The sequence below is a fragment of the Orcinus orca genome, chromosome 11, assembly GCF_937001465.1.
Source record: "Orcinus orca chromosome 11, mOrcOrc1.1, whole genome shotgun sequence".
Taxonomy (NCBI): domain Eukaryota; kingdom Metazoa; phylum Chordata; class Mammalia; order Artiodactyla; family Delphinidae; genus Orcinus; species Orcinus orca.
This window is the reverse complement of record NC_064569.1, coordinates 713,713-732,698: the sequence shown is the minus strand read 5'-3', so window position 1 is coordinate 732,698 and position 18,986 is coordinate 713,713. Positions and strand designations below refer to the sequence as shown.

General features: G+C 51.8%; 1 protein-coding gene across 1 annotated transcript; it reads left to right on the top strand.

Moving 5' to 3' along the window:
• Positions 1-6,371: 6,371 nt before the first annotated feature.
• Positions 6,372-15,292, top strand: PEX26 (peroxisomal biogenesis factor 26). Its single transcript, XM_004286261.4, has 5 exons — positions 6,372-6,862; positions 7,900-8,040; positions 8,487-8,782; positions 10,258-10,404; positions 12,775-15,292. Exons 1-5 carry the CDS (start codon positions 6,648-6,650, stop codon positions 12,876-12,878), a joined length of 903 nt encoding a protein of 300 aa, XP_004286309.2. The 5' UTR covers positions 6,372-6,647; the 3' UTR covers positions 12,879-15,292.
• Positions 15,293-18,986: the final 3,694 nt, after the last annotated feature.

Here is an 18,986-nt window from a genome sequence, read left to right as displayed (position 1 = left end):
AGGTCACAGGGCAGCACAGTCATGTCTAATCATACGAGCACGCTGTGTTTATGGAGGGTGGCCATCAAAGGGTTAAAGCTGTCACTTACGGATGGTGGGATTTCAGGTGATTCTTGTAGTTTTTGGTCTTGTCTGGGTATGCATCATTTGAACAAAAACAGTTAAAAGAGCAGGTACTAAACAATCAGATTAGAGGTTGTAAAATGTGAGGAGGATCCTTTAACCCCAGAGAACGTTTTCTTAGGCGTGTCTGTGGAAATTACGCCCAAGGCCTGTGAAGAGAAGCCAGAGGGGGATGGAGTCCCTCCAGGATGGCCCCAGAAAGACAGGAAGGGACGCTTTCACGTCTGTTTACTTCCTAGGCTGTACCCACACAGCAGTTTCACCATCGAGGGGTAGTAGGTCGAGCCTCCGGTTTTCCACCTCTGCTCTCTGCAATCCCTAGGACTCGGGAACTCACCCCTCCTTCATGCGACCCAGGGAATCACCTTTTGTCATGAGGGATTAGGGGAAGGGTGTGGTGAGCCTACCTAGTCCACTCCCACTGTCCCACTACATTTCAGAACCAGACGCACAAATAACAAACTTGCTTCCCAGCAGGACACAAGATAGGAGGGACGGTGACGCACGCCTCACCATTCATGACCTTCTTCCCAGAGGACGCCCAAGGCGAGTCTGCGCAGGCTCCGGGGCAGCCTGTCTGTTGGGGCAGCCCATCCCCGGAGAGGCCAGGCTCCCTCCTGTTGCCACAGACACTGAGGCTGTCCCCAGAAAGACTTCTCACCCAAGACTTCTCACGTTAACATGGAGCCAGAGAGAGGGCTGCCACGTCAGGCCCTGTGGTGGTGGAAGCTCACAACCCAGACTCGTGGACCGGCACCTCCTGGGGCTTCCTGATTACCCCCCGGAAGGGTGATCTTTCCTGCGCAGACTGATTTGCAGGGAAAGAGGCTTTTACAAAACCAACAAACTGGAGCTTGGCCAAGTAGTCCTGAACAATTTTTCAAATGAACTGAATTGTCATGGGTTAAAAAAAAATGTTCCGACACCTGTTTTCCTCACTTTACCAGCCTTCAAGCATTCCACCTGGTGTCATTATGAACCTGCCCCGGAACCAGATGCTGGGTGGGGTCAGCTTACCTGTGGAGCAGGGCACGAGGCTCGGGGTGAGGATACCAAGACGCCCTTTGAGGTTACAGTCTGAGAGAAATCATTAAGACAAATGCAAAGGCAAATTGCAATTCCTTTTGTTTATTTTATAGTTATTACTTTATTTCTTTTAGGCCCTGGACCCATGGGATAGTGTTGGGCACAGGTGTGTTTTCCTTGCTGTAGTCAGCTGAGTAAGAAACCCAATTTTCAGGCTGACTGAAGCCTCCAGGGTTGGGAGCGCTGCCCTTCTGCTTCTTTGGGGTTCTCACCACCCCCCTCTTTCCACTGCCCTCACCTGGGTCAGGTGTGAAATGAAGATTTCTGGAAATCCTCCCAACATTTCTCCTCCTTCCCCACTGCCCATATGCCTTCATCAGGGCTTGCTGACCCGAAATTCCATTTGGGGAAATAACTTCAGGAAATAATTTGGGACATAAAGATTCTGTCAGTGGTTCCCAGGCTTTTAAATACAAATGACCACTTTTAATTGCCCCTCCATCAACCCTCTTTTGGAATGTTTCTCTAGTAAATAAAATCTATTGATCAGTAACAATCGTAGCATCATCTCAGGTAACCATACAACTGAAATATTAAAACTATGTTGAGAGCCCCTCCCGAGGGCCCGCTGAAGGAAGCCACAGGTTTTGGGGACCAGAGCTGCTCTGGGGGGGGGGATACAGGGAGGGAGCCCTGGGGTGGGGAGTGCTCTTCCCAGCAGGATCTGGGCATGAACAGCGGCCTTGGATGCTGAGACCCACCCCAAAGCATGGGGATCTCTGGGCTGGTGAGGAAACACTTCAAGCCAAGGCGAGGTCCTCTCTGGGGCAGCATGTCGGGGGCAGGGGTGCTGCATCCTTCCGTGGGTGACAGCAGCTGTCGCTTCCCCTTCCTGGCCTCAGTTTGGCTGTAGAATAACGCTCCTTCCAACCCTGAAATCCTATCACTCAGGGTGACTAAGTCTATTCGATTATTTCCTAGGAAACAAGGAAGAGAGCACTAGAAGGAACATTGCAAATCACTCGCAGGCAGGTAGGCAGGCCGGGGCACCAGTATCTGGAAACACCGCCACGTGTCCCTCCTTTTTGGCGGGCTGCATTAGGGCATGTAGCTCCTCAGCTTCCAGCCTTTCTCACAGCGCTCACCAGCGCGGGTACCTGCAAGTCTCGATCAAATGATGCAGAACAGCTCAGGGGAGGCGGGGTACCTTGGAACAGCGCACGCCTACCACTTTGCACCATGCCAGATGCCCCCTGAGATAAGGAATGGCACCGCTGAGTAAGGGAATGGCACAAATACCTGTAAGAAAATGCAAAGCACAGTGGGGAGTTTGAAGGGAGGAGTGATTAGCCTGAGTTGAGTGGGACCAGGGAAGACTCAGGAGGGCCCAGCACCCCCCACCTCCCACGACAGAGCAGGGCTGGCTAGTCCCCAGTGAGCAGCCATTACTTGTTTCACATCAGGCCTGGCCTGGCATCGTGAAGATTTGCTCAGGCGAACCCTCTGGCTCCCGGGGTGGGTGAGAACATGTGGAAGTTGGAGGGCGGGTCTGCGTGGGGGGCTCCTGGTCGCGCTGAGGGCAGATAGGGAGGAGCTATTGCCAGCCCTCTGAAGAATGCCCTGCCGTGGGCTCTGGTGAGAGAAGTCTCCAGTAGTTGTTCCAGCTTTGCCACTGAAACCATGAGTTCTGATCTCAGACAGTTTCTGAGCTTTAATTTCCCATCTAGTGATAGGAATAAGAATAATATACCTGTATTGCCTTGCTCACAGGTTTGCTGTCCAGCTCAAACAGGGTGAGAGCACCTTGTACAGCCAGAATTACGTTATCAGCTGAGAAAAAACACTCGAGCCAAACTGCCTTACTGAAGTCCCAGCCCCCCTCTGCATTCCTGTGTGACTGCCCTGTTGCCTTGGCTTCTACACCCACAACTTGGGGGCCACAGCAGGGCTGCTGTCGCAGGGCTGCTGGTGATTAAGATGAGGTGGATGTAAAGCACTCGGAACAGCGCCCGGCACATGGTTGATGCCGGAGCACCAAACTGAGCCGGGTTCCTACGCTGTAAAGTACTGCACGGGGTGGGGATGACGACACTCCTTAGACACAGAAGCAAAGTGAGCACTGTGTGTGTGCCTGGAGAGGAGGAGACGGGAAGCAGAGTTCTGCCCTGAACTCCAAGTCCAGGCTCTAAAATGAGCCATAAAAATGCCATCTAACTGACGAAGGTCTGGGGCCCGTGACCGGCCTGGAAAAGCATCATCTCCACCCTGCCAATATTTATGTCTTTGGCTTGCTTCTAGCCAAAGTCCACAACAGGCATGATCCTACTGCCTGCAGGGCTTCACCACTGGGGTCCCTGTACAGAGGGGCTCTGGCTGGACGAGACGTGCCCAGAGGGGCAGCTAAGGTTGCTGCCTATCATCACGGAATGTAGGGCCAGCTTGGAAAGGGCAGACTCGACATGTGGGCATCTGACCTTTGTAAGGTCAAGAGTCTGATTCTGGGTCAGAAAGTAAGAGTACAGGACTTTGAGGTGGAATTGGATTCTTTATTCTCCTTACCCACCCCCAGTTATCATCTCATCTTATTATCAGCCTGAACTATTCCAGTGATTTAAAGCATTCTAGGGACTCCCCTGGTGGTCCAGTGGCTAAGACTCTGCGCTCCCAATGCAGGGGGCCCGGGTTCAATCCCTGGTCGGGGAACTAGATCCCATATGCCACAACTAAGAGTTTGCATGCCACAACTAAAGATTCCCACGTGCAGCAATGAAGATCCAGCAGAGTCAAACAAATCAATAAATGTTTTTAAAAAGGCATTCTAGGCATTGTCACATGACCTCTTCTGACCTTTACAACCACCCACATGGCAGGTGTTGATGTCCATGTCCTCAGATGAGAAAAACGAGGCTCAGAGGACTGGCCTGACTTTTCAGAGGCCCTCGGGATTCCAAATGGTGTAGCTCATCTCCCAGACCAGAGCCCTTTTCGCTATGGAAACACGGACTCATCACTTGCTCAAAGCAGCCGAGCAAATCCACACCCTCAGGACACTTCTCAGGCAAGATACACTGAGCACCCGACGAACAGAAGGGAGAGTGGCAGGTCCCAGAGCTTGGGTGGGCTGGGGGATGGCTATCAGGTGGGTTTTGAGTCTCATTTACTAGTTTTCCCAAAATGAAAGCATTCCAGCAAAACAAATATTGAGATGGGTCAGGTCTTACAGGTCTGAGAGAACTGCCTTGTTTCCACTCATTTTATCCCGGGGGAGGCTAGGTGGTTTCAAAGCTTGAGTCACGAGCCCCTGTTCACTCTCCCTCAGGTGGAATACATTAGGACTGCCGCGTCTTAGGCTGAGAAGTTCTGGGTACGTTCAGAAGCGGGTGAGGGGTGGGGAGTGTCACAGTGCTGGTGTTCAGGAATCAGTCGGCGGGCACAGCAGTGCTGAAGTTGTGTGGTGACAGACAGATCACTATGTGGTCCTGCATAGTCAAAGATTGGGTGAGACACAGAAATAGAACACAAGCCTATTTTTATATGACTCTTTGCAACCTCCCACTTCCTTAAATATCCTGACCTCATTCCGGCAGCCACAGCACTACACCTGCTGGCAAGTTGGCTTCTTTTAAGGCTGTGCTGCCATCTCCTGGAAGGCCTGGGCATTGCAAGAACCTTCTCAGGGATGAAGGGAGGGGCCTTTTTCAGGCAGCAAAAGCTTGGAGGTGGCACTTCCGGAGGCTGAGGTGTGGCTGTACCAGTCTCAGCTCGCCCAGGCCTGGTACATCCATGTTCTGATGCTACTACTGCTTACCCGACTTTTCAGGGAAGATTTCTAAAACCAGCTCTGAGAAACAGGTTTTTTGTTTGTTGCAGTCCAATAATTATGTCATTACTAATGATCTTCATTAGCTGCTGTCAGACTTGAGGCAGAACCGATAGAACATGTTGGTAACTTCAGCCTTGAACTGATCCACACTTTCCTCTGGCCTGCGTGCCTCTGGAGTTCGCTGTGTGGGAATGAATACTGCCTGGAGTTGAAGAGGGGTTTAAGGTGCACGCTGAGTATATACTGGTCCCAAGGGCAGTGACCCCACCAACGGAGGCCAGTCCTGAGCTCAAGGGCCACATTTTCTCTCTGCTCTGCTCCAGCCTTGGCTTTACTGTTAGAAAACAAAGTTAGCTGTCGTCCCTGTTGTCCCTCCCAAGCTCTCTTCTGTATTTGGTTTCTCTCTCCTTAGCATTTATCACCACCTGACATACGACTGTATGTATTTCACTTGTTCATGTTCAATTTTGTTTCCTTTCACCATATGGAAACTCCGCAGAGGCAGCTATTTCTGCCTTTGTTCAGTGGGACCCTCAGTGTTTAGAACGAGGCCTGGCGGTTAGGTGTCTGTGGAATAAGTGAGTCCTGGCTTTATCCCCTTCTACGGTTATGGCTCCACACTTCTCAACCGCGGAGTCTGATGCATTTAATGCTTCTGCCTCAGCTTTCCGGGAGGACTTTCTGCAGAGAGCTGAGGGCCCGGGCTGCTGACCAGGGAAGGGGAGGCCGACGCGGGCAGGTCCTGACCCTGTGCCTAGCCTGGTCCCTCTCATCTAATCACAAGCGGACCCGCTTCGAGAGACTTCAAAGGTAGGAACTGGGAGGAACCGAACTGAGGTAACACAAACCTGGGAGGCCCCCAAAAGCCTGAGTGAAGCACAGAATATAATAATAAATGTCACTTATGTGTCTGTGTACTACCACTTAATAAATACTATCGCAGCCGTAACGTATGGAATACTTACTCTGTCCCAGTGCTTTACTGCAAACTGCATCACACACTGTACGGCTGTTTTCCACGAGCTCTCTACTTGGCCTGAGGTATGGAGTCTCAGTGTGGACTGACGGGGAGCCGGGAGGGAGCCCGGCGGAAGACGGCACACAGACGCCCTTTCCCGCCCGCTGCCCGAGATGCGTCCCCACAGCAGGTGCCGGAGAACCACGCCTACGCCCGCACCCCGTTGGGCCTCAACTCCAACAGCCCGCGGCTTCCGTCGCCGGGCTTCCTCCAGCTGCCAGGACTTCCGGGACGCGGCATGCCGGGGCTTGTAGTCCGCAGTTGCTAGCTGCACCGGGAGGGCGGCCGCTTCAGGAGCCGGACTACAACTCCCAGAGTGCCCTCGCGCCGCCGAGCCCCGAGCGTCGGTGGGGGCTGCGCGCGCAGCGATGTCGCTGGCGGCTCTGCAGCTAGAGAGGCCAGGGATTGGCCCTCCCCGGGCCGAGGGTCCCAGGCCTTGTCGTGGGGCCGGGTGTCCAAGGACGCATTGCTCTGCAAATCCGAGGGCGCCAGGCTGTCCCGCGCCGGAACCGCAGGAGAGCCCAGCCGCTCCCCGCTTTCCTTCTCGGGGCGCGGCCTCGGGGAGGCTTGTGGGCCAGGCTGTGCGTACTCTCCCTCCTCCCCAGGCCGCACCGGGTACCTCGCAGCCCGCAGAGGGCGGCGGCCTGGCGCCCGCCCATGAGGAGTGACCCAGCGACTTCCGCAGTCCCCCTGAGGGGGCTCGGGGGGCCCCTGCGGAGCAGCGAGCCTGTGCGCGCCGCTCCGGCGCCGTCGGCGGCCGCGCTTCTACTGGAGGAGGCGGCCGACCTGCTGGTGGTGCACCTGGACTTCCGCGCGGCGCTGCGCACCTGCGAACGCGCCTGGCAGGGCCTGGCGGAGGAGCCGGCGGGCGCGTAAGTGCTGGGCTCGGTTCGCCTCCGGGGGCGGTGGGAGGGGCGCCAGACCCCAGCGCTCCTGCTGTCCGGTCGCTCACGCCAGCCTTATGCCGTCTTTTCTCGCGGTGACTCTCCGGAGGCAGCGGCTCACCTTGTGCGGGTTCTCCGAGGAGAGAACGAGGGGCTGCCTAGTGAGGAGGAAGCGGTTGAGTAGTGTAACGGGCTTAGGGGGACCCACAGCCAGTTCTTTCTCCCCGTTCCAGGGTAGAATGCCTGACGGGAAGATAGAATTGAGTTGTTAAATCACTTAAGTAAGCAGGTGGCGAAGTCCTCTCTTAGGCGCACCCCTCCCCCGAGCGCTCTCACCTTGGCTGATAACTGGGTGTGTTCTGGTCCTGTTGAAGGATCGTATCAAAGAATCGAAATCTTGGTCCTGCCTTGCTCTTTCTGATGCTGCTAGCCTCTCCGGTAGCTGAGGGCATCATTTCTCTGTGGGTTGTAGAGTTGGATTGGGCCGCAGTAGGGAGGGGGTAGAGTCCCCAGAGAAGGATGGATGAACTGGGGAGCCCTGGCTGTGTGTTCAGGGGTCGGTGAAGGCTTGTTGCAGTAAATGCTGAAGGCTGTGATTCTGGGTGCTGCCCTCAGGCGGAGACCTTGCTCCTGCGCCTTTCTTCACTAAGCAAACTCTTAGCTTCAGCTCTCTTTCCACCCACACATTTGTGCTGCCCTTTGACTTTTTCCCCTCGGGAGTAAATGAACCCTTCCTGTTTGCTAACCCTGAATTTACCTGGATGCAGGGATGTGTGTTGGGCAGCAGCCTCTAGGTTTGCCTCTAGGTTTACAGGAACTTTTAGCTCCTGGGAAGAGGGCAGTTTTCTCTTGTGTTGGGGCCCATGAGAGTGACAGTAATGGTGAGGCCCACTGGAATGTCAGTGGCGAGGAGAGAGGAGATGGCTGCTGAGCTGGGAGCTGGCGAAGAACAGTCTCAGGGTGGAGGTGGGAATGGCAATGCAGGGGAACCACTTCTGGACTTGAATTGGCTTTTCTGCGGACAGCTGCTTGGAGGTGAAATGCTCTCTGTGTGTTGTGGGGATCCAGGCGCTGGCAGAGATGGATCGGTGGCAGGAAGTGCTGTCCTGGGTTCTTCGGTGTTACCAGGTTCCTGAGAAGCTGCCCCCCAAAGTCCTGGAGCTGTGGTAAGTCCTTAGGTCCTTACTGCTTCCCCACTGGGTCAGTGCAGAAGCAAGAGGCTTTTCCTGTCCTCTGCCGATGCAGCCCTGATATCTCCTCTTTTCCCTTCCATACCATTTCCCTTCAGATCTCATTCTTTCCCTGTCCCGCCGCCCCCGACTTCAAAACATAACGATAAAAGATGTGGAAGGAGGAATTTAGGAAGGGGGAAGGGAAAAAAGGAAGGAATAGGAGACGAGCAGTGGGGTGACAGAAGTGGGGTGTGTCAGAGCTGAGAGAGCTTCTTGCTTCTCCTAAGAACTCCTGGTTCTTAGCGTGTCAGCATCCTGTAGGGAAGGGCTGGAGGGCCGGGGGCCGGGCTGGGTAGGAGGAGTGTGGTGGTTATGAGAAGTTAACAAACTGCGAAGAACTGACTGCTCTTTTTTCGGGGCTGGATTATTTGGGGCTGCAGTGTTCTTTTATACAGCAAGATGCGAGAGCCTGGAGCTGTGCTGGATACGGTCAGTGCTTGGCTCCAAGATGCTGACAACCAGGGCCTTCCAGAGTACAGAGCCTTAGCAGAACTTCACCTGCAGCGGGTGCTGCTTCCTCTGGGCTGCTTGTCGGAGGCTGAAGAGCTGGTGGCGGGCTCTGCAGTCTTCAGTGAGAAGCAGCGGCTGGACGCACTTCAGGCCATTAGCACAGCGAGGCAAGAGCAGAAACACGGACAGTCCGGCTCCGAGGAGACCCAGAAGCTAAACCAGGAAGGTGAGACGTTGTCCTTCTTTTTGGCCTCTCTACAGTGAAGTAATGGGCTTTCTCCTGAACCTTGGAGCAGTTCTTTGTATGAGTAACTTCCAGATCACAGAATAAGAGACCTGTTGAGGTGCTTAGAAAGCCCAGCCCAGACCCTCGGAAGTTGGCAGTGAAAGGTGGGTGGCGCAGTCCTCAGACAGAACCTTGGCTTTTGTCTCCTGACAGCCACCTTCTCCTTGGGGTCCTGTCGTTAGGTCTGCCTCCACGGTGCTGGCCTGGGTGGGATGTTACTCCTTTAAATGCTGGCCCAAATGCAGACCCCGCTGAGGTGTAGTTGGGGATAGCCAAAGGAGAATGAACAGCTGACATGGTAACTTGTTAGCTCGACTTACGGCATTCAGTTTGGGCCCCTGCCCTGCCTCCTGTGTGTCTTCCCTTAGCAGACCTCTCGCTCAGGGTCTTCTACAGGGATTGACGTCTGCGCCGTTTCAGGGCCAGCCAGCTTCTGCCCAGTAGAGTGCAGCTCTATAAACGGTGGAAACCGCTTCAAGACCCAACACCGTGCACCTGGCTAGCAGCTGCAAGGGCGCCCTGCACGGGCAGGGATGCAGGGGGTGGACTTAAAGGCCCTCTACTCCGGACTCTTCCCCGGCCCCTGAAGCCTCTTCATCACCTTTTCCTCAAGCGATCGTCTAGTCTGTACATGAATACTTTCAAGGACAGAAAAGTCCCTGTCTCCTGACGCAGCTGGGGACAGTTCTTTAAGGAAGTTCTTCCCGAGGCTGAGTTTAACGTTTCCTTCTGGTAGTTTCTAACCCACTGATTCTTGCCTTTTCTGTTGGTAACACGTAGAATAGGCCTAATCTGTTTTACATGAAAGGCCCGTTAGGAGACTGAAGTCCTGTTTCCAAAGCGTTTTTCTTTCTGTGCTTTCTTTGTGAGCATGGACCTGCTGAGTTAGGATCACTTCTTTGCAAACAGGTTGTTGACTTCAGGGACTACACGTGACCCCCCCAGACCCCCTGCCTGTCCGCTGCCTGGGAAGGAGGAGTTCAGGGCTGGGAGGTAGTGTTCATGTTTGTACTCACGGTCCGAGACTGGAATTCTTCACTGTACCTATTAGGTGCCCTTTATTTTCTGCATTCATTGATCATCAGGAACTATTGCTCTGTGTAACTCTGTGCATACGTCTTAGGCCAAAATGCTGTAAAGTAGTCAGGCTATTAAAGAAGCACCAGATGTGCCAGGTTTCCCCGGCTGAGTAGACGTTTCTGTCAAAAGTCCTCGTAAGGAGGTGGTATTCTGGTGATTTAGTCTGTCCTTAAAGCACCTTTGGAGCTTTTGGAACTTCCTTTAGAACCACTTTATGAACTGCATGAGAAAGCCAGTCTTGTTACCCTTTTGCTCGACTTTTATAATCAAGCTCAAAGCTCAGAGTCAGGGAAGCTGGTTCTTACCCTGAAGTTATGCTCCGTCTCCCTGGCCAGGCTTCTCCTCCCACAGGTTCCTGTCACTACTGACGTTGCTTCGCCAGCTTTGGGACTCTGCAGTGAGGCACTTCTTTTCCCTGCCCTTCAGAAAGAGCCTCCTGGCTGCCTTGCTTCTCTGCCTCTTGGTGGTGAGGTTTGATCCCGGTGAGTGAAGACGCCTCCCGCCCTCCTGGGGATGGGGCGGTTGACAGGGGCTGGCCCTTGGGAGCCCTCCTGGGGGTGGAGGTTTTCCCTGGTCTCTTCTGCAAGGAGGAGTTGGTGGACCCAAGCAGGAGCCAGCCCTGGAGAAAGTCCACTGTGCCCTGTTGACCCTGGACGTCCAGGGGTGAACTCTGAGGAGAGCCTCAGAGTTAAAAAAGAAAAACTTCATCATAATGTGTAAAAACTTTATGTTAATTTAAAACATATTAAATTGTAGAAATACAATTACAATAGAAAAATATATATAATATTTTAGAGAATATGGAAAATAGAGAAAAGTATAAAGGAGAAAACAGAAATCACCCATAAGCCTGCTACTGTAATGGTTATACTTAGTCTTTCTCTGGATATAGATGCAGTTTTCTGTGTCATTAAGTATTCTTTTTTTTTCCTTCTAGTTTTATTGAGTTATAATTGACATAGAGCACTGTATAAGTTTAAGGTGTATAGCATAATGATTTGACTCACATACATCATGAAATGATTGCCACAGTATGTCTAGTGAACCTTTATCATTTCATATAGATAAATAATTTAAAAAAGAAAAAATTTTTTTCCTTGGGATGAGAACTCTTAGGACTTACTCTCTTACCTTCTGTATCTAACACACAGCAGTGTTAATTATATTTATCATGTTGTACATTACATTCCTAATACTTATTTATCTTATAACTGGAAGTACCTTCTTCCAATTGCCCATCCCCCTACAAGTATTCTTTAAAACATGGCTTTAGGGACTTCCTTGTTGGTCCAGTGGTTAGGACTCTGCGCTTTCACTGCTGAGGGCCCGGTTTGGATCCCTGGTCAGGGAACTAAGATACCGAAGCGCAGCCAAAAAAAAAAAAAAAAAATGTGTTTAAAGCTTTACCTGGCTGAATAATATTTCAGATTACAGGAACTTCCATAATTGATTTTACAATGCCCTGTCGTTGAACATTTTGATGGTTTCTTACTCCGTTTTCTGCTGTGCTCTTTGCTGAGGGTTAATTCTTCAGACCCATAAGCACTGGGTCAATGGTTAGGTGCTCACTCGTGGACTTTCCTGTGTCTTGCTCTGTGTGAGTTATGACCTAATCTCTACTCATGAATTTAGTTTTAGGATTATGTAACTTTCAAAACTGAAAGGAAAACTGGAAACCCTTGTTTCAGTCCCTTCATTTTCTTTTTCTTTCGTTTTTGGTTGAGAAACCTAAGAACCAGAGAGAAAAGAGAAAAGATGACTCGAGAGTCACACAAACGTGTGTCTGTTGCTCTTGACTTAGCCTTAGATCTCACCCGTGTCCGCCTCTTCCCTTTTTCTCGCTCAGGAGCCGTTTCTGCACAGCTCAGGTTGTCCCTTTGACCCCGTGGCTGAACACTGAGCAGGAGTTCCCTCTGAACAGCTCTGTTAGGCCTCAGGGAAGCTGAGGAGAGTTTGTGTTCATTCCTGTCCACCATCTGACCTTTGACTTTGTTCCAGAGGCTTCGAAACTTTTTTGTGGTTCTTATGAGTCCTTCAGCCTCATAAGCCCTGGTCTCCTGAGTGGGTACAGCAAGGGGCCGTTTGAGCTTCTTCCATCAGGGAGCCCCGGCTGTGGTCCCACCCTCAGGACAGTCTTGACTCAGTGCAGAGGTGGTGAGAACCCAGGGCTGGGCTGCAGTTAGAACTCGGCAGAGAGGATGTAAAGAGGGTGGACTATAATGGCTTTCTTAAAAGTAACATTTTTTTTTTTTTTTTTGGCACGCCTTGTGGCATGCGGGATCTTAGCTCCCCGACCAGGGATTGAACCTGCGCCCCCTGCATTGGAAGCGTGGAGTCTTAACCACCAGACTGCTAGGGAAGTTCCAGTAACATATTGCTTTTTAAGAAAGAAAAAAAAATCAATTAAAAATCAGTAATTCAAATAAGGAAAAACAAACGAAAACAAACAGCCAACTCAGCTCTCATTCAAAAGAGGGGGATTTTACTTTTATTTTCAATATAATTAACTTATGATAAAAATAGGTAATACTGTCACTTGGCTCCAAATTGAAAAGATACAAAAAGGAATGTCGTGAAAAGTCTCTTCCCAAATTCCTCTCCCCAGAGGGGGCCACCGTTACCAGTATTTTGTGTATTAAAAAGTTAGGTTAAAACATAATAAATTTGGATCTTTTTCTGAGCAAGCTAGAGGTCACTGTAATCCAAGTGAAGAAAATACATCCCAGAGTCTATATCCTGGAGAAAGGGACATTCTTTCCTGTTGGGAGGGGAGGAGGGGCACCAGCATGGGTCGCTCCCCAGGTGGGAGAGTTTGGGTGGGAAGGGGCCCACTGACTCACCTCTCCCTGCAGCTTCTCCCGCTTCCCTGCCCTTCATCTACAAGCTGGCTCAGATCTTCCATCGGATCCGCAAGGCCGTGGCTTCTCCTCTCCGCCGGCCTCCCGTCCACGACTGAGTGGTCTTCCTGCTCACCTTGACCGCCTGGTCCCCAAGGCTGCCGGACAACAGAGCCAGTCATCCACGGCAGCCTGTTTCTTGCAGCTGGATGGGCCCTGCCAGTGCGGCCAGCCTAATTCTAGGAGGAGCTGACCTGGCCCAGGCACTGTATCTTGCTGCCTGAATGCCCTCCCCTTTGCGCCCCACTTTGGCCGGCTTGGCAGGTGGTGTGGAAACAAGATGCACAGCCCTGCAGAGGCCCCTTGCACAGGAGGGGTTTGGGAAAGGAGAGTGCTTTGTCCTTGAAACATTTCATCTTCCTGCAAAGGCCGGGGTTTGAATTTTCAGGCCAGGGTGTTCATGAAGCTGGAAGTTCAGAACAAGGTCCTGGTGGAGGGACTTGGCCTTTCACTTGCTTGGAACACTTACCTCTGAAGGTCGCCCCCAGTGCAGGCCCTCCCCGGGCAGGGTGAGGGCTCCACAGTCTGGTCTGGTTTACCACTACCCCTCCCCGAGGTGTGCAGTGGGCCCATCTCTGCTCAGACCAGACATGGCTTCCTGAGCCCCTGGTGCACTTCTCACTGGGTGAGGGGTTCTGGCCTGGTGCCTCCTGGGCTTCAGCTCAGATTTCCAGGTTGTCAGTGGCCAGGCGGGGCTCTGTTACACCGGTGTCTCTGCCCTCTCGCCCTCCTGTCAACTCCTCCCCCTGCCATGCGGTAGTTGCGCTTCGCCCGATGGTTGTCTCACCAGGTTCTGCCTGCATCCCTGCCTCCTTGGTACACGCCTTTGCTGGTTCCCCCCTTCTATGACCTGTTATTCTAGTTATATTCTATTGCTTGTATAACACACAAGTGTTTCTGCTTCTGTGACCATGAAAAGTAGGCCAGCCTCAAAGGCTGATGAGCTGAAAATGGAGCGGGGTAGTCAGGTGAGCTGGAAGCATGTGTGGAGGGGGTTGGGTGGAGGGAGGCTCTGCAGGCAGTGAACGATTTTATTCCTATGCGGGGAGGAGACACTGGGGCCCTAGCGGTTGAACAGCTGAAATGTTTCAGTGCTTCCTGTCAGTGGCCACAAGAATCCTACCTGTTTCCGTGTGAGGACATGCCGTCGGGTGGTGGAAGGCCTGGGAGGTTAGTCCTAGGGTTGGTCCGCCGAAACTAAGAGTTAAGAGCCCTGCGGAGAGGAAGGGGGGCGACCGAGCTTTGCTCTCTATCCTTCAGGATGATTTTTAAAATCTGGTCCTGTTCACACCCTGGATAAAACTCTTCAACGGCTTCCCCTGGCCCAAGGGTAAAGCACAGGTTCTTGCTGTGTAGGCCCTTGGGCACTGGTTTTGGCGGACACCCCTACTTGGCGTGGGGCCTCTGATCCAGCCCAGCCCCCCATGGTCTTAGTTTTCTGAGCACTGCACCCCTCACACCGCTGTGCCTTCTGCACCTGCTGCGCCCTCTGGAGGCCCAGCTCCCCTTTTGCCTGGTGAGCCCGTTCAAACTTCCAGACTTACCCAAGGGTTGCCTCTGTGCATCCTTTCCTGGTGTCCCCTGCTCCAGGCCCCTGTTTCATGTGCTTTCTGTGTGGTGACCCCACGGCCTTGTGATTGTGGGGTTCTGTGGCCTCTCTGAAGCTGGGGAGTGTGGCTCTTCGCAGTGCTGAGTCGAGGGTAGATCCCTGCCCTCCCACTCGCTGGCTGTGTGACTGTTGGAAAGTGATTTAACCGCATGTAAGTTGGTTCTTCCCTCACAGGGACTTGGGTGAGTAGATGAGCCTCTGGTGCGGTGTTAGCACATCTCCTGCTCCGGGTAAGAGCTCCCATGAGAGGTAGCTGTGTTCCCATTGCCTGGCCGAAGGCCGGGGGTTAGAAGGTGTTTAGAGGCATTTAAAAGAATAAGCGGATGTAACTGACATGACGGGAGGCCTCTGCCACAGGTGCGTGTGTGGGTTTGTGTTGTGGAAGCCCCGACTTTCCAGCCTCTTCTCTCGCCCCGGAAGCCCCCATGTGGCCCTGCTCTAGGCCTTGAGGGTCTCTGCTTCCTGTCTGTCTTGAGCTCCGCAGCCTTGTTCGGCATCCAGCCCTCCTAGTCAGACAGGCACTCGGCCCTGCTGCTCGGGTGGCTCGGGCCGTTTCTGAGGGTGCAGCTGCTGCTCTGGCTGGTCCTCAGCTCTGGGCTTGACGAGGTCCGAAGCGAAAGGAGAGCCGCCTTGTCACACCAGCACCTGTGGTGACCAGTGAGGTCGCCATGAGCTGCAGATGGCCTTTGAGCCCGTGAAGTGTGGCTGGTCCATATGGAGATGTTCTGTAAACGTAAAATACACGCTGCTTTCAAACACATAGAACTACAAAGGTGGAAACTCGATAATTTTTATATTGATTGCATGTTAAAATGACAATCTTTTGGGTATATTGGGCTAAATAAAATCTATTACTGAAATGAATTTCACCTGTTTCTTTTCATTTTTTGGGGGGGCTCCCAGAATGTTTAATCTTGCACGGAGATTAAATGTTTCTGTGGGCCGGCACTCGCCAGCACCCAGCACACGTCCGGCCCAGAGAAGCGGCCCATATAGTGGGGTCTGCAGACAGGAAATCTGGAAAGACCACCTCTTGTAGCCCCTTTGTGAGTTAAGGAAATGGGGACCCCAGGGTGAAGTGAGCCCCCAGGTGACAGCCTGCATGAGACCAGGGTCTCCTATCCACCCAGCGTCCCCTCACTGCACACGGTGCCCTCACATGCCCGGAGGTCAGCCGCTGAAGCTCGCTGTCAGCATGCAGCTGTGTCTGGAAGGTACCGCGGTCCGAGCGAGTGGGCTGGTCCTGCAGGTTCTGCGAGGATACGACGTGGGTTCTGTGGCCGAGGGGCCGCTGGGGAGGCGGGGTGAGGTGACGAGGGCTTGGGCTGCAGTGGGTGGTCACCGGTGCGGGTGGGGAGCAGCGGAGGGGAGGATGCAGGGTTCTGCTTCTAGAAGGGGGTTCGGAGGGGCCGAGGGCGTATTTCGTGGCTTTGCGCAGATGATGCCGTGGATGTGTTTGCACATGTGTGTGTCTAGACTGTTTAAAAACTATTTGAGGTTTACGTGTATAGTACAGAATTCAGAAGTCACAAAAGGGTGTTTGTGAAAAAGAGCGTCTTTCCTTCCCCGGCTGCCTGCCCCAGCCTACCTCCGCTGCCATCCGTATCCTCCCACAGCTAACCTCTGACACGAAGCTTCTCTTCCTCTCTGCAGAGGATGGCATCCTACACACACGTGCCACAGTCTTTTTAAAACTTAATTAATCTTGGATGTTTGTTCCGTATCAGCTGATGTAGAGCTGCCTTATTCTAACGAGCGCTCTGTATTCCGTTGCATGATAGGCTCACAGTATAAAGCCCGTACCCTTTCCCCTGAATGCAGTGAAGCCTGTCCACCCTCTCCTAAGCCCGAGTCTGAGATTAGCAGGTGGGGGTCACACCTCTGCTGTCTGCCTGCTGACTGCCTCAGCCACAGGGGAGCCGAGAGCCGGCCTCTCACACTCCGGACACTCCACTTCTGAACCGGGGCTATTGCGTCCACTATTCCCCAGCTCCTCCTTTTCAAGCACCTCTTTGAAACTTTTCACATCCCCTTGTTACTTTTTCTACCATCCGATGGGGACTGACAGGCATCAGGTAATATTTGGAGACTTGGTTGAAAAACGAAAGGATTTTTGCGGAAGTACGTCAGCATAGAGAAGAGTCACTTTAACAGTAGCACCAGCATTATTGATGTGGAGAGGTTGCTTAGGCAGAAAACCAAAGTGTACGGTCCTTAGAAGGTAACCAGCAGCCTCACCCGCAGAGCTGCATTAAGTTCCGGAGAAAAGCACTGATGCTTTTATGTTAAGAGGCTTGTTTTCCAGATGCAACAGAGCGTAGTCCCTTCCTTGGCTCCTTGCTGCCTCTGAGGGCTCTGACTCTGCCCTTTCTGTTTCTTGGGCTGGTTTCCCTCTGCCCTTGGCCTGCGTGCTTGGAGGGAGCACACCCTCAGGGCTCTGCCGGCAGCTCTGCTCTGTCTGGTCTCCACCCCCATCTCTGACCTCACAGGCTATTTGTTTTTTATTTCTTCTTCTAGAGTTTCTTTGTATATAAATTTTTTCAAATTTGGTTATCGATCCCATTTTCTCCTGTTTTTAAATAAAAATATACACACTGTTTTATTCCTTTTTTATTTTTCAAAGAAGTGGCATGATTTTGAGGAATATAAAGGAATATAGGTTATTATAATGTGTACTTTTGCTGGTTTGGGTTCTAGCTCTGCTGCTGAATTGCTCTGTAACTTTGCAAAAAGCACTTAATCTTTAGGTCTCAATTTTCTTACCTTAAAGATGGGGATAAAATTTTTCTGCCTTATTTTCTTTATGATACTTTTGTATCATATGAGCAAAAGTCCACTAAAAAAACTTTGAAAAGTATTAAGTGATACATACATACACGGGATGGAGTATTTAAAACACCACGAAATATTTACTATTATAAAATAGGATGGTTCTCCAGACGCGCAGGCTCAGCGGCCATGGCTCATGGGCCCAGCCGCTCTGCGGCATGTGGGATCTTCCCAGACCGGGGCACGAACCCGTGTCCCCTGCATCGGCAGGCGGACTCTCAACTACTGCGCCACCAGGGAAGTCCAGTTAAGACTTTCTGATAAAATAGGTCTAAAATATTTGAAATAGGTGCGTGAAATAGGTTACACAGACACTGACTTTCCATATGGGCACATTTAGTTGGATTAAGGAAGACTAATGGCCTACTAGGGATCTGTGTCTAGTTACACAGGCAAATGCAAATCAACGCTTTCTCTCCTCTTTTTAAAATAATCAGGACTAGGCCAGGAAATGACACGCCCTCTGCCTCACCTTTACTTCAGGCCTGTGGGAGGAGGAGGGTGGGGCTGGAGAGTAGGCTCTGTGAGAGAATATTTGCTGAAGACAAAGGCTGGGGGTTGTGGTCTGAGGGGGTGGCTGTCTCAGAGGCAGGGAGAGTTCACGACAGGGAAGCAGGTGCAGGTGGGCACTCGAATTTTAGAGATGGATCTGTGAGCCGGTACTGCTGGGGTCAAAACTCTGACACCAAATTGACCAGAGTGAAAAATAGCTGGGGTCCAAGCCTGGCTCTGCTGCCACATGGGATGACCAGACTTTACTTTCAGATCTGTGAACAGGCCACGTTACTCATTATGTTTGTAAGACATGAAATGTGTTCATTCAAACAACCTTACTAAAAACCCCGTAGAAACATCTCCATCTTCTCTTCGATACATATGCCTATTGTTTGTCATAAACATATATCTAGTACTTTCAGTTCTGCGGTTTTCATTTAATATGATCATCTATTCAGTTTTCAGCATTGCTGCTTCTTTATGTATTTGTTTCCTGGGGTTGCTGAGACAAAATTAGCACAAACTGAGGGGCTTCAAACAACAGAAACGTACTCTCTCACAGCTCTGGAGGCTGGAAGCCCACAGTCATGGCGTCTCTCTCCGGAGGCCCTGGGGAGGGTCCTTCCTACCTCTTCCAGCTCCCAGAGCTCCAGGTGTCCCTGGGCTTGTGGCCGCATCCCTCCTGTCTCTGCCTCTGTCCTCATGTGGCCGCCTTCTCAGTTTCTATGTTTTCTGCTTTTCTGTCTCTTTTAATGTCGCCGAATTTAGGAAACACCGTAATCCAGGTGATCTCATCTCGAGGTCTTAATTACACGTGCAAATGAGGCGACAGTGGAGGTTCCAACTGGACGAATCTTTGGGGTCTCAGTTTTCCATTTTAGCAGCCATGTAACCCTTCCTACTGATGTGCTGGCCATTCTAGATCTTGCTGACATTTTGCTAATGTGAGCAACAGCTCTGCACAGACTGTGTGTACGAAGGCCATGTAACTGTTATTTTCCTTGTGGGTTATTTTCTTGGGATAGTCTTCTGAAGCAGATTTATGGCAACGGTGAGAGTGTTTTTCCAGCTCTTTTAACATGCTGCCAGGGTGTGGCCCAGAAAGCCTGGATGTCTGTGATACCCACAGCATTATGTGAAATATCTGGAAAACAGAGAAGCCAGCAATCGTTTCAGTGTCTGATAGGAGGCAGATATCCAACAAGTGAAGAATCAGCTGCATGCAGAGCACCAA

Bases quoted from the DNA above. Each gene is read 5' to 3' on its own strand.
- PEX26 (XM_004286261.4), top strand. From the start codon at position 6,648: ATGAGGAGTGACCCAGCGACTTCCGCAGTCCCCCTGAGGGGGCTCGGG. The intron at 8,783-10,257 runs GTGAGACGTTGT...CTCCCTGGCCAG, and splicing joins CCAGAAGCTAAACCAGGAAG to GCTTCTCCTCCCACAGGTTC. The intron at 10,405-12,774 runs GTGAGTGAAGAC...CTCTCCCTGCAG, and splicing joins GGTGGTGAGGTTTGATCCCG to CTTCTCCCGCTTCCCTGCCC.